General features: G+C 41.2%; 2 protein-coding genes across 3 annotated transcripts; one reads left to right on the forward strand and one right to left on the reverse strand.

Moving 5' to 3' along the window:
* Positions 1 to 6: 6 nt before the first annotated feature.
* On the forward strand, positions 7 to 11,161 carry CLXN (calaxin). Of its 2 annotated transcripts, XM_035129034.2 has the most exons (6): positions 7 to 365; positions 1,838 to 1,993; positions 3,772 to 3,876; positions 4,898 to 5,049; positions 5,501 to 5,605; positions 8,715 to 11,161. In XM_035129034.2, the coding sequence occupies exons 1-6, from the start codon at positions 308 to 310 to the stop codon at positions 8,763 to 8,765; spliced, it is 627 nt and encodes a 208-aa protein (XP_034984925.1). In that variant the 5' UTR covers positions 7 to 307; the 3' UTR covers positions 8,766 to 11,161. The 2 variants fall into 2 exon arrangements, with proteins under 2 accessions (XP_034984925.1, XP_060136749.1); XM_060280766.1 differs by lacking the exon at positions 1,838 to 1,993.
* RBM48 (RNA binding motif protein 48) lies at positions 9,073 to 13,583 on the reverse strand. Its single transcript, XM_035129028.2, has 5 exons — positions 13,448 to 13,583; positions 11,735 to 11,925; positions 11,373 to 11,518; positions 9,754 to 10,301; positions 9,073 to 9,207 (listed from the first exon to the last, which is right to left on the reverse strand). Exons 1-5 carry the CDS (start codon positions 13,571 to 13,573, stop codon positions 9,103 to 9,105), a joined length of 1,116 nt encoding a protein of 371 aa, XP_034984919.2. The 5' UTR covers positions 13,574 to 13,583; the 3' UTR covers positions 9,073 to 9,102.
* Positions 13,584 to 13,717: the final 134 nt, after the last annotated feature.

A 13,717-nucleotide genomic window follows, 5' to 3' on the forward strand; every position in this document is an offset into this window, starting at 1 on the left:
ATCCATGGCTCTCACGGTAACCAAACCAGCCAATGAGCCCGCCTTCCGCCCTGAGTTTCCTTCCCTCGGGCTGTTCCTCCTGGGTTCACTTCGGACCCTAAAAACGCCATAAACAAAGAGCAGAGTGACGGTGAGGGAAGGGGGAGCCCCAGGGCGGCAAACGTTGCCAGCCTAAAGAGAGCCTTCAAAGGGTCGGGGGCGCCCGCCGCCTTCCATTGCGCCTCCCGCGTCGGGAGCGGCCGGCCGGGCGGAGCCTCCGTTGCCACGGCCACCGCGTGGCGGCTTGTGGCGTCCGAGGAGCCCCGAGATGAACAGGAAGAAGCAGCAGAAGCTCGCCGAGTCGCTGTGCAGAACCGCGAGGCACTGTGAGTGGCAGGCTGGCGGGCCTTCCCTTTCCCACTCCCGCCAAAAAACTAAATGGCTGTACCCGCAATTATTTGCCCTTACGCTTTTTACGCGCGCGGTCAGTCGTTCAGGGCGTCGGAGCGAGGCCACCAAGGAGCCCCGGGTTGACACGCGTGTTCGTGGGTGCGCCCTGTGAGGTAGCTCGCTCGCATGACCTAACCTACCCCACAGGGGTGTTGTTGAGCGGATAAAGCAGGGAGGGGGAGCCATGTATAAGAGCCCCGCTGAGCTCCACAGAGGAAGGCAGCGTAGAAATGCAATAATGAAAGGTCCACACATAGTTTTAGCTGCGTAGAATATGGCCCTCAACTTTGGCTGGGAACCCAGTTTCAGCGGCTCCTAAGAAAGGCAGCAACCCCAAAATTTATTTTTCAGGTTGCAATCCTACCTTGGGTGTTTTCCCCATTGATGACTTCTGAGCAGACATGCACAGGATTCCACCATCGAGCTAGAAATCCAGTGTATTCCTTTGGTTGTTTTCCAATGCCCATTGTGTGCTGTTGTTTTTTAATTTGTCCCCATATCAACACGGGTCTCCTCCCAGGTGAATGTGCTCTCTTGCTTTTTGAGGTGCTGTTATGTACTGAGCTGAATCCTAGAACAATAGGATTCAGAATCAGCGGGAGCTACCCAATCCAACTCCAGGTGGAAGTGAATCCGCAACCTGAATTCACTTCCACCTGGAGTTGGATTGGGTAGCTCCCGCTGATTCTGAATCCTATTGTTCTAGGATTCAGCTCAGTACATAACAGGTGCGTTTGGAGACAACACAGTGCCCTGTAGGCAGAATGTCCTGTCTTGCAAGGTTAGATCCTATTTCTCTTTTAGCTCTATTCCACTGGTGTCTGGAGCCTCTTCTTTTAAAACAAGCTTTCGGTTTTATGGCTTTTTTAAATCTTTTGGCTCTGAGATCCCTATTTTTAACCCCTATTTGTAATGCTTTTCCCCCCTCTTGGATTGTGTTTGGTATATATTTAGTGTTTTGTGGGGGTTTGTGGGGGTTAGTTGGTGTATTGTGGGGTTTTTGTTATATTTTGTTAGCTGCTTTCAATATCTCCTTTGGGAGGGAAAGGGGGGTAGAGTTGTTTGTGTGTGTGTGTGTGTGTGTGTATAGAAAAGTGTTAGTCTGCCACATTGCAACTACCCAAGAGATGTAACTAAATTTCAAAACCATGCTAAAGACCAGGTTGTGACTGAACCCCTTACAATAAAGATACTATTGTTATGAAGATATACAGCACAATCCTAGACATGCCTACTCAGAAAGATCTGCAACGTCAAAGAGGCCTGAGCAAATAAAAAGGTCTATAACTGATGCCAAAAGGATTCCACCCTGGACAAGACTTCCTGGGGACATACCAGAACAGGCTATAAATATTGTGGATATTTTTTACCACTCTCTTATTGCCGTAACTTCTATTTTATTTCATAGTCAATAAATTTGAAGTGGAATGTCTCATAAAGCTTTTCAACAACTTGGGGGTTGAACCCAGTGACCGGCATGGTGCTGTTGGTTTGGATCGTAACTCATTTCGAAATATCCTGCATGTCACATTTGGTATGACAGATGACATGATTATGGACAGAGGTGAGATTACATAAATTCTTGCAAAACTGTGATATATGTAAAACATCTATTAAAATAGCATCTTGCATAGTTTTGGAAACATTTCTATTCCAGTACCCTCTAGTTATTCACAACAACGATAGGACACATGGTAATATATTGTTCTGGTATTGCATTAAATGCTTTACTGTTTGTTACTAATAACAGCCCATGAATATGCACGAGTACGTGGTAGGTACTGGGAGTACTGTTTGTGTTTGCCATTTATAATATGGTTTTTGATCAACTCAAAAATGGCACCAATACAAGTATTGCTATACAAGTTGCTATGTAGCTCGGGGTCCACCATCCTTTTTGGGACAGTGGGGGAACCTTTAGGAGTCTGAGAAGCTACTGCGGGCACAATGTACACATTCTCAGCATGTTCAGAGACATATATGCTGGCCTGGTCATGTCCACAGATTGGAAGATGGCAGGATCCCAAAGGACGTGCTCTACGGGGAGCTGGTTTCAGGCACCATGCCTGTTGACAGACCAACTGTATGTTACAAAGATGTCTGCAAATGTAACGTGAAGGCTGGCAGCGTCAACCCTGCTGTGTGGGAATCCTTTGCAGATGAACACAGTGCCTGGAGACAGAGAGTCACGTGATGCATCCCTAGCAATTACCAGATGAGGAATGGCCGCTGAGAGAAGAACAGAGAGAAGATACACCATGGTGCGTCTGCAGCAGCACAACCAGACACCTTCATCTGTCCCGGCTGCAACAAAACATGTCTCTCCCGTAATGGTCTCTACAGCCACAGCAGGCACTGTAACCTTCCAATAGTTTGACTTTACCTCCAAAGGCACACTCCTCCATTGTCTCCTGAGACAGATGGATGCCAACAGAATAAGGCATTTATACCCTGCCCTTTAGCCAACAAAACCATAAGAGCTATTTAAAAGAAATCGGTACTAAGCCAAGCCTCACAATTCAAAAAGATATGGCACACAAAGAAAAAAAAATGGGAGGAGGGAAATGCAAGCTCAAGATTAAGAACAATCGCTTCGAGTTATAGTTTTTAACTGTTCCTCCAAACATTAACTTGCAATAATTCAGCTTTTTCTAGTTTGCTAAAAATGTCTGTTCAAAGTAGCAGTCTTCCCCCAATATCAGTTTATTGGCATAGAATGGAGGAGACACCTGCATTAGACACATTATACTAACTCATTCTGAGCAGTAGTCAGTGTATGTCTAAGTCCTTGCACTGTGCTGCATTGTGTAGCATGACAAGTATATTTCTGTTGCTCTAATGAGTCAATTTAGATGAGTAGCAGTTAAAGTGTAAAGTACACTCGAGCTGTTAAAATGTCATCAGAAGCTATGGTTACTAAATTACATAACTGTGTTTTTAAAACTCCCACTTGGTGACACATAATTGTTCCAGCATTATGACTTGGATCCAAATGCTACTTTAGGTTTACAAAGAGGTCACAGGCCCTGCAGGATTTGTTTTTCTTTTGAACAAAAGACCTCCTCCCCTCCCCTCCTATGTATGCCACATCAGAAGCTGCTTTGAAAAACCCCTCCGTTTCAAATACAATTAGCTATATGAAAGGGGAAGCTGTTTTTTTGAGAGCTACAAATCTAAAGTTCCTCTGGGCTCCAATGAACTTGTGGATGAAGAATTGTTTTTAAATTTCTAAAGGAATTATTGTGTATTTGAACCATATAGTTTGTAAGCCATTGGGTGAGTGATTACTTTGCTGCAAATAATTAATTTTGAAATACACCATAACTTTTTTTCTCCTTTCAGTGTTCCGTGCTTTTGATAAAGACAATGACAGTTGTGTCAGTGTAACAGAATGGGTAGAAGGTTTATCAATATTTCTTCGGGGGACACTGGAAGAAAAAATAAAATGTAAGGTTTCTGTACCATTAGCAGGTTTTTGCGCTAGTCTTAAAATCTAAGACAATTTAAATGGCAAGTGTATCGCTAAAGTATGCGAGCGATTTACTTTTAAAAACAGGAATGTTTCATCACTCAGTTTACTTCATTTTGATCCCGCCTTTCTTTCAAAGTGCTCAGAGGTGGCAAACGTGGCTCATCAGTCTTCTGCTTTTATCCTGTTGAAAACCCTGTAAGATGTTGTTTAGTCATTTAGTCGTGACCAACTCTTTGTGACCCCATGGACCAGATGGGGGGAAATAATACATCAAGACATTTTGTTTTTGAATAGGGACTTGAACCCATATCTTCTCTTGTTTAATTCCAACACTACAAAATTCCCTGACTGTGAACCCAGATCTTATGAACCATCCTAGTTTGTAGTTTAGGTCCTTTAGATAAGAATGAGAAGGCCTCTCTTATAGCCACACCTTCTGTAGCTGTTTTTACCAAGTACTTGTTGTCATGTATTGTATCACAAACTATACTGCCTGCACTACTATAGAGTATATATCATTTTGGGAATGGCCAGTCTAATACTGAGTTTGTTTTCAAATAATTTGCTTTCCAACATCTGGTATTTGGTCTGAATATATAAGGCACATAGATAACATGTTTCCTGTTATTAGTCTTAGGATTCACTTCATATTCACACACACACACATACATATATTTCACAAAAGGTAGGTGGTCCTGCAGGAAATGCAAAAGAAAAGTAAATGTATGAATAAACAGGAAGTAAGTGTCTAGCTTGGGGATGTATACAGTTAGGTTGATTTAACGCCAATATATGATATTTGACTATAAATATGCAGCAGCTTATTTGGGGGACCGGGGAATTCCATAAAATGTCTAAAAATTGGCTTCAACAGAGCAGTTTTTGGTTTACTTACTTTAAATATAATTTAGTGTCAGCTAAGTTCTCTCATTATGCAAAAGTGCTATATTTTATATGTATGCCTGCTTTACATTAAATCATTTGTCCCTTCCAAAGATTGTTTTGAGGTCTATGACATGAACAGTGATGGATATATTTCACGGGAGGAAATGTTTCATATGCTGAAGAACAGCCTGCTAAAGCAGCCATCGGAAGAAGATCCTGATGAAGGGATTAAAGATTTAGTAGAAATAACTTTGAAGAAAATGGCAAGTATTGTAACGTAAATATATAGTTTCTCATGCTTTTGTAGCTTTTGTGCTCGTATCTATAATGTGGTCATATGAACTATTTGTTTATGGTAAGAGAAGATGTGCACCCACATTTTTACAGATGAAAAAGAAGCACAAATTGATTCAATCTCTCCAAGAATACCTAAAAAGATAATTCAGCAGACCATCTCCTGAGTATACTAATAGGCAATACCAGGTTAAAGTGCTTGCAAGAAGAGGAGCAAAATATTTTTAAAGGCATCAGCAAGGCAGAGAAATATATACGAAAGCAGCCAAAAGCATTTCATTCTACTCTGCTAGCAAGCTGACAGGGCATTTGTATCTCTACTCAAAGTAAGCCCATTGGGTTCAATGAGGCTTACTCACAGTTAAATGTGTGTGCATCCTAATTGCAACTGAAGTAACTAAAAAACACCTGCTTTTGCAGGACTATGACCATGATGGCAAACTCTCTTATGCGGATTTTGAAAAAGCTGTGAGAGATGAAAACCTCCTTTTAGAAGCATTTGGGCCATGCTTACCTGATATGAAGGTATTTATGAAATCTATAAATGCCATAGTTGATACAATCAGAGGCAGGTGAAGCTTGTGGGATGCCTAGTCATGTTGTTATGGATACCTTTCAGCTTGTGCAATATGTTGACACAATCTGCTTGCAGAAACAATGTTTACTAAGCACTTGCTTGATTGTTGCCTTTCCTGGTTATTGAGATCTGTCAGACCTGTGCTGGGTGTGTAGAGGTAGTGAATGTCTCCTTGAGATGTCCTGCTGCCCTTCAAGAGGCACTAGTAGGATCCCCTTTTAAATAGCCAATATTCTTGGGAGAACTAGCACCTTGTTTTAAATATTCTATTCTTGGGCAAGGTGGTGGTGCATGTGACAGCTGGACAACTTCAGGCAGTATTGGATAACGCTGATTATTTGGATCCATTCCAGGCAGTTTTTTCTTCCTGGTTTTGGGAAGAACAGCCTTCGTTCTTCTGGATATAGGAGGGGGGGGGGACACAGCTTTATCGGTTCTCTGCAACCTCAGAGGCTTGCAGTATCGTAAACCATAGTGTCATGGTGGGTGGTTTGGCTGACCAGGTTTGACATAGGTGGAATGCAGGCTGTGGTGACAAATGATTCTCAGAGGTGTTGAGGGTGGGACACTAACCACCATGGATGGAAGTTTGCACTCCCCCCAAAGAACCAAGTTTGCAGTTTGGGACTATTGCTGGCCTCTGGGCAAAATGATTCAAAAGAAACACAAATGCCTCCAATTCCCCCACCCCCCAAAAAACACCACACTGTACTTAGATAAAAACTTAATAAATGCTGTCCCAGAGGAAGTTGTATGGAGCCTGAAGAACATGTTCACATTTCTACAAACTGTTAAACAGTTTGCAAACACTGTTAACACCTTTCTGTTTAGGTGCCTTGGAGGCCATACTTGGCCATGGCATAGGGCTACATATCAAAATACAGTGTTTTTTAAAAAGTGAGAAAAATCAGGATAGAAAGAAGTTGCGTATGGGTGTTTTGAGAAACACAAGACCAGAAACTCCCAAGTAACATGAAAAAAATGTTTTTAAGGGAGCCTCAAGAACATGGGTAGGCAAACTAAGGTTTGGGGGCCGGATGCGGCCCAATCGCCTTCTCAATCCGGCCCGCGGATGGTCTGGGAATCAGCGTGTTTTTACATGAGCAGAATGTGTCCTTTTATTTAAAATGCATCTCTGGGTTATTTGTGGGGCCTGGCTGGTGTTTTTATGTGAGTAGAATGTGTGCTTTTATTTAAAATGCATCTCTGGGTTGTTTGTGGGGCATAGGAATTTGTTCTCCCCCCCCCCCAAAAAATAGTCCGTCCCCCCACAAGGTCTGAGGGACAGTGGACCAGCCCCCTGCTGAAAAAGTTTGGTCACCCTTGCTCAAGAACAAGTGATATGACATGGGGCATGCACAAGCCCTTGGACATGGGCCATAATAAGGATTCCTTGATATAGGAGGAAAGTATTGAAAATATCACACGCTAGCAAGGTTATGCTTAAAATTCTACAAGGCAGGCTTAGGCAGTATGTGGACCGAGAAATCCCAGAAGTGCAAGCTGGATTTCGAAGGGGCAGAGGAACCAGAGACCAAATAGCAAACATGCACTGGATTATGGAGAAAGCTAGAGTTCCAGAAAAACGTCTACTTCTGCTTCACTGACTATGCAAAAGCCTTTGACTGTGTCGACCACAGCAAACTATGGCAAGTTCTTAAAGAAATGGGAGTGCCTGATCACCTCATCTGTCTCCTGAGAAATCTTTATGTGGGACAAGAAGCTACAGTTAGAACTGGATATGGAACAACTGATTGGTTCAAAATTGGGAAAGGAGTACGACAAGTTGTATATTGTCTCCCTGCTTATTTAACTTATATGCAGAATTCATCATGCGAAAGGCTGGACTAGATGAATCCCAGGCCGGAATTAAGATTGCCGGAAGAAATATCAACAACCTCAGATATGCAGATGACACAACCTTGATGGCAGAAAGTGAGGAGGAATTAAAGAACCTTTTAATGAGGGTGAAAGAGGAGAGCGCAAAATATGGTCTGAAGTTCAACATCAAAAAAACCAAGATCATGGCCACTGGTCCCATCACCTCCTGGCAAATAGAAGGGGAAGAAATGGAGGCAGTGAGAGATTTTACTTTCTTGGGCTCCTTGATCACTGCAGATGGTGACAGCAGTCATGAAATTAAAAGACGCCTGCTTCTTGTCATCTTTCCGCAGGGCCTGCAAGACAGAGCTGTTCCGCCTGGCTTTTGGGTTAGACTCAGCCTGACCCCTGTGTTTTCCTCCCTCATGGCTTGGATTTATGGCCTACTTGAAATGAGGCTGCATTTTAAATTTTAATACTGTATTTTAATCTGTATTTTAATTAATTGTTTTTATGTTTTATTGTAATTCTGTTGGTGTCAGCCGCCCTGAGCCCGGTTTTTGACTGGGGAGGGCGGGGTATAAATAAAATTTTATTATTATTATTATTATTATTGGGAGAAAAGCAATGACAAACCTAGACAGCATCTTAAAAAGCAGAGACATCACCTTGCCTACAAAGGTCCGTATAGTTAAAGCTATGGTTTTCCCAGTAGTGATGTATGGAAGTGAGAGCTGGACCATAAAGAAGGCTGATCGCCGAAGAATTGATGCTTTTGAATTATGGTACTGGAGGAGACTCTTGAGAGTCCCATGGACTGCAAGAAGATCAAACCTATCCATTCTTCAGGAATCAGCCCTGAGTGCTCACTGGAAGGACAGATCGTGAAGCTGAGGCTCCAATACTTTGGCCACCTCATGAGAAGAATCCTTGGAAAAGACCCTGATGTTGGGAAAGATTGAGGGCACTAGGAGAAGGGGACGACAGAGGACGAGATGGTTGGACAGTGTTCTTGAAGCTACGAACATGAGTTTGACCAAACTGCGGGAGGCAGTGCAAGCAGGAGTGCCTGGCGTGCTATGGTCCATGGGGTCACGAAGAGTCGGAAATGACTTAACAACAACAATTGAAAATTTACTGTTAAAGTATGGTGTTAATGTTTTAAGCTTAAGATATATTTTATATTGTATAAGACTAATCATATATTAAACACTTATTCCTCATTTTACTTTACAGTGCAGAATGGCATTTGAATCACAAGCATTCCAAGATGGTCCCGATCTGTAGCTTTACAAATGACTTATTATACTATGTGAATGTCCTTGAAAAGGATACCATTAATCTTTTTAAGTAAAGGCAAGTCAGAAATATATTTCTCTATACCTTTTCCTCTATTTTCATATTGCCTTCATTTCAATATACTTGCTAGAAAAACCAGTAAGACATTAATGGAAAATTTTGATGTGTCTACACTCTTGTGAAGCAATACATTCAAAAGGACTACAAAAACAATGGAACAACATACATTTTAGTTTAATTTCAGCATAACTGCTGAAGTTTATTAAATAAAATATACAAAAAATACTTTAATTATGCCAGATCAAGCCATACTTTCTAGTAAGAACTATATTCGTCTTCTTTGCTTTAATGTTGGCTTTGCTTGACTTTTCACTGATATTCCACCAGGTAGATCTGGAATTTGAACTGGAGTCTGAACAGGAACAGCAACCTAATATGGAAAGAGGAAACTAAACTTAGTACATTTTAACTATTCATTAAGCAGTTACTCTAGCTAGATCTTTCAGACAGTTAACTGAACTAGCTGTACAGCAGGGAATCAAATAAGCAAATTTTCTAATGACTTGCAGCTATTTCTCGATTTACATTTCACCCTACAAATTGTGTCACTAATTGTTTTTAGAACCAAAATAAAGGATGAGGTCCCCTAGGATACAAAGAAACATTTTTTGCTAATAATTTTTAGAACAATATACAGCCATAAACAGGGAATGCTAGCAAGCTAGTAACACAAATAGTCAACTTTACAAACCTTCCATTAAGCTGCACAGTATTAACATTTAAATGAAAGTTATCTAATGCAAGAAGAATATGAGGCACCTTTGTCCTTCATTCCTCTCCCAAGTAGCTATGCTTAAGAAATCAACATAAGACATAGAAGGGCAGCGTTTCACCTTAAATAAACAACTGCTATCCCATTTCAGAACTACAGACCACATATTTTGAAAATACTTAACATGAGTTTACTATAGCATACCTCCTTTAGTTTATTACGAATCAAGTTTGCTGAGGTGTTCAATGACTCATCCTCCATGTCTATTTTAGGTGTTTCTGGTAACCTTGGACCAATAATTATTTCTTCACTATTAATGTCTTTTCCAAAAAGGGCAAGTTTGTTGTCTTCATCTCGTCTCCTCTTTCGTTCCTGCAGCTGAGTTGTTCGAGGCATAAATCTACCAAGTCTATTAGTACAAGGATCCTTTCTTTGCAGGTTGCAGTGGGTTAATGTATTGTGAACTCCTTGCTGCAAGCCCTGAGCCATTAGCATCCTCTGGCCTGAACACTCAGCTGCTTCAGCGCAGTCACTAACATTCCGAGGTGCTGTTAACATACTCTGACATTGCTGTCCTAAAGGAGATGTTACACTTCTCAGTGGCAATTCAGAGTAGGATGATTGCTGAGGATCGCAAAGATGTACAGGTTGATTCCAGTTACTAGTGGCTGCCTGAGATGTACAAGATCCAGAAGCATCTAGCTGCACAGCCTTCTGAAAACTTGTACTGGAATTCTTTACCTGCAGTTGATCTTAAACATAAAACACAAGCAGTTAACATTTTGACTACCTAATATTTTTACACAAAAATACTTTGAGTAAAACTGCGCTACAATTGAATAATTTGACTTTAATATTGGCATTTGTATTAGAATCATAGAATCATAGAGTTGGAAGGGTTCCCGAGGGTAATCTAGTCAAACCCTCTGCAATGCAGAAATCCTGCTCACAGTGACCCTGGATGGGCTCAAACCACCAACTTTCTGGTTGCACTGACCCTGGTTGCACAGCCAGATTCACTGACCCATTGTGCCACAGGAGGCACAATTCAATGTTCATATTTTAGAGCGGAGAAGTACTAGTTTTAACTACTATGCTAATTCTCCAACATTTTCATAGACAAAATGGAAATGTTCCTCCCAAAGTAAACAGCAGTGTTGGATGGTGGAGGTGTCGCCACAAACACTGCAGGGAGAAAAACTGTTTAAACTTTCTACCTGTTGTGGACTTAATCCTGCTTGTGGGGAGAAGAGGCATGTGGCACCTATTTACAGTTCAAAAAAAGCTCATGTTAAATGCAAAGGTGTGTTAAATATCACATTAGTTTGGCCATGAGTTTACCCTGGAACAAATCACAATGAAAGAGCCAGGTTTGTTTTATAAAGTTGGTGCTTGCCACCCCTACATTCTTTAGGAGGAAGAGTAGGATATAAATTACATCATAATTTTTCTACTAGACTAAGTAGTCAGTGGATAGGGTTTCCTTCATATTTTATATATTACAATTGAGCAATAGTTCTGTCAGACTGATGGCTGGTATGCTTGTAACCTAACAGCTTTATCATCTGTTAAAGGCATAGGATTGTTTTAATAAACTATTATTCAAATTGCATCTTGCAGATATCTTTGGCACTGGTTATGTTGTTTGCCTCTACTTTTTCCTTGTAGCACAGCATACTGTGGTGGAGTAATACAGAATGAATTCAAATTCAAAAATCCAAGTATGTTGGTACTTGGCAAATAAATTAATGATAATAATAATAATATAACTAAGCATACAAACCCAAGACATTTAATTTTCAGAGAAGTATACAGCCACAAACCTTTACTACTAGTTGCTTTTGCTATATACTTCCTCCTGTCTTGTAGTTTTCCTCTTGTCTCCTGTATAGTCTCAAATTCTGGAGCATAGCACACATGTAGCAAACTGCCAAAGAAACTCCGTTCATCCAGTTTTCTTTTGGCTATCCTAACAAAGATGAAAGTTAAGTCAGACATTAAACACTATCCAGTTACAGCAGCAAACATTTTAATGTCTGTTTGACCCTAAAATGAAGTTCAGTTATGGCATCACAAAAATCCATTTAACTTACACACAACTATTACTTAACAAAAAAGTCAACACTGAGTTACTATGGGTCATGGGGGAAAGGAAGATGGGCTATTTTTGAAAAATTACAAATACCTTGCATTCTGTATTTTTTGGAACTTGATCAGGTAAACTTCTGTAAACTCTTCTGCTGGATAGTCATCTAGTGGGTTATATTCTTCAATGGTTCCATACAATGCAAATTGCTCAACTAATTCCTTCATAACACCCAGGGCAGGCACACCTTGTATTAACAAATATCGAGATTCTAAGTTGATGGTATAAACCTGAAAAACCATAGCCACATTAATACTTTTTGTCTCAGTTACAATCTCAAGTACTTGCTTGTTAAAATATGCTTTTTAAGTGTTATACTATTCTGAACTCAATTGGCCATGGACAGCTCTACTGTAAAGCAATTCAATTAGTATGAGCACTATATAGGAGAAGCAGAGTATGATCATTTAATAATGGTTGCCAACTGCGGTCAAAATATTAAGAACAAGCCTCATTTTTTAGGTGATACTACCCTAAATTGGTTATATGACATTTGAACAAATGTTAGTTATTGGTCAGTATACAAATGATGTAAATGAATAGGTATTTTATAAATTAATTACTTGGTAAGTACCCTTAGAATAGCCCTTGTTCACCAGAAATTGAAAATACTTCACCAACTACAGAATTACAAAGGTAGCTAGTCATTATGGTTATATGTCACATTACAGATCATATGTGCTGCTTTTGGATTTCCCATAGGCATAATTGGTTGGCAACTGTGGGGAGCCAGGATGCTGGACTATTTAGGCTTTGGCTAATCCAGTAGGGCACTTACATTCTTCTAACTTTTGTGCATGTGTGGCATTTTTTTTGCAACACCCCCGAAGCAAGTTACAGTGGGGCAATGTCAATTAATATATGGTGCAGAGATTCTTGAAAAGAATGCTGTACCTTTTTCTGATCCAAGATAATACCTATTTTCTTAAGCAAGAATGCATAATCAGGATAATTTAGTTATGTCTCACAGTTGAGAGTTCCTAGAATACTAGGAAAATGTAACTGTGAAGTAAGCTTACATCCAACCCACAGCATAAAAGTACAATAAAACATCCTAAAATGCCCCTCAGTTTGGAGGATTGCATTTGCTACAGTTAATTCATCATATAGATATAGAATGATCTATGTAGGGAGAAACAGCATCACCTATACTTGAATTTAGAGTGACAATTTAAGAAAATAACACTATCAGCACACAATTGCTTCTAAAGAAAGACAGCCAAGCTGCAAGTAACAAATCACTCTTCTGGCAACGAAGTATTTTAATAAAGCAAAGTATTTGTTATACACTAACAATTCCAAAGTAGGGGCTACTACAGAAGATGGCCAACCACCAGATGCCTGTGAGAAACCCACACGCAGACTCGTCCCCTCCTGTAGCTTCCAGCAACTGGTATTCAGAAGCATTACTGCTTTCAACAAGATTCTGAAGGGAATTCGGTCTCATTCGGCAGGCCATTTCCTCCTGTCAACCGGGTTCGTTTACATTCTCAGGATCCACCCCTTGCTTTATTTGCGGTGTAGTTATGGGGCTTGCGTTTATTTCAACAAAGTCCAGTCATGTCAACTAGCACCCAACGCGCCACTAGAGTGCCTGCAGCCGTTTAGAGATCCCCCACTGTTTCCAACCGATTTTTGTCGGTCATTTGTGTTAGCATGCTGCCTTCCAGACGGAAGATGCTAGAAGACAAGGGGAAGGGAGCTGCGTAAACACACGCAGGCAGGCCAAAGTCCTCTCCGCCCCCGCTTTACCTTCACCGCGCGTGGCCTGCGCCCCTCGCGATATTTGGCGCGCGAGGCACAGATCGATTGCTGCGCGTGGTGCTGATAGACGCTGCCGACTTCGCCTCCGCCGCTCTTGTCACCAACCGCCGCCATCTTCCCGTCATGCGCCCCGCCCCCTCCCCTGTCGGCACATTCCAAACGCAACTCATCTTCCTCCCTCCCTCTCCCCCGCAAACCCCCAAACAAACAACCAATCAGGTAGAGAAAAACAGGTAACGCTCTCTCATTGGTTCTTCG

Source organism: Zootoca vivipara, chromosome 12 (assembly GCF_963506605.1).
Source record: "Zootoca vivipara chromosome 12, rZooViv1.1, whole genome shotgun sequence".
In the NCBI taxonomy this organism is placed as follows: Eukaryota; Metazoa; Chordata; class Lepidosauria; order Squamata; family Lacertidae; genus Zootoca; species Zootoca vivipara.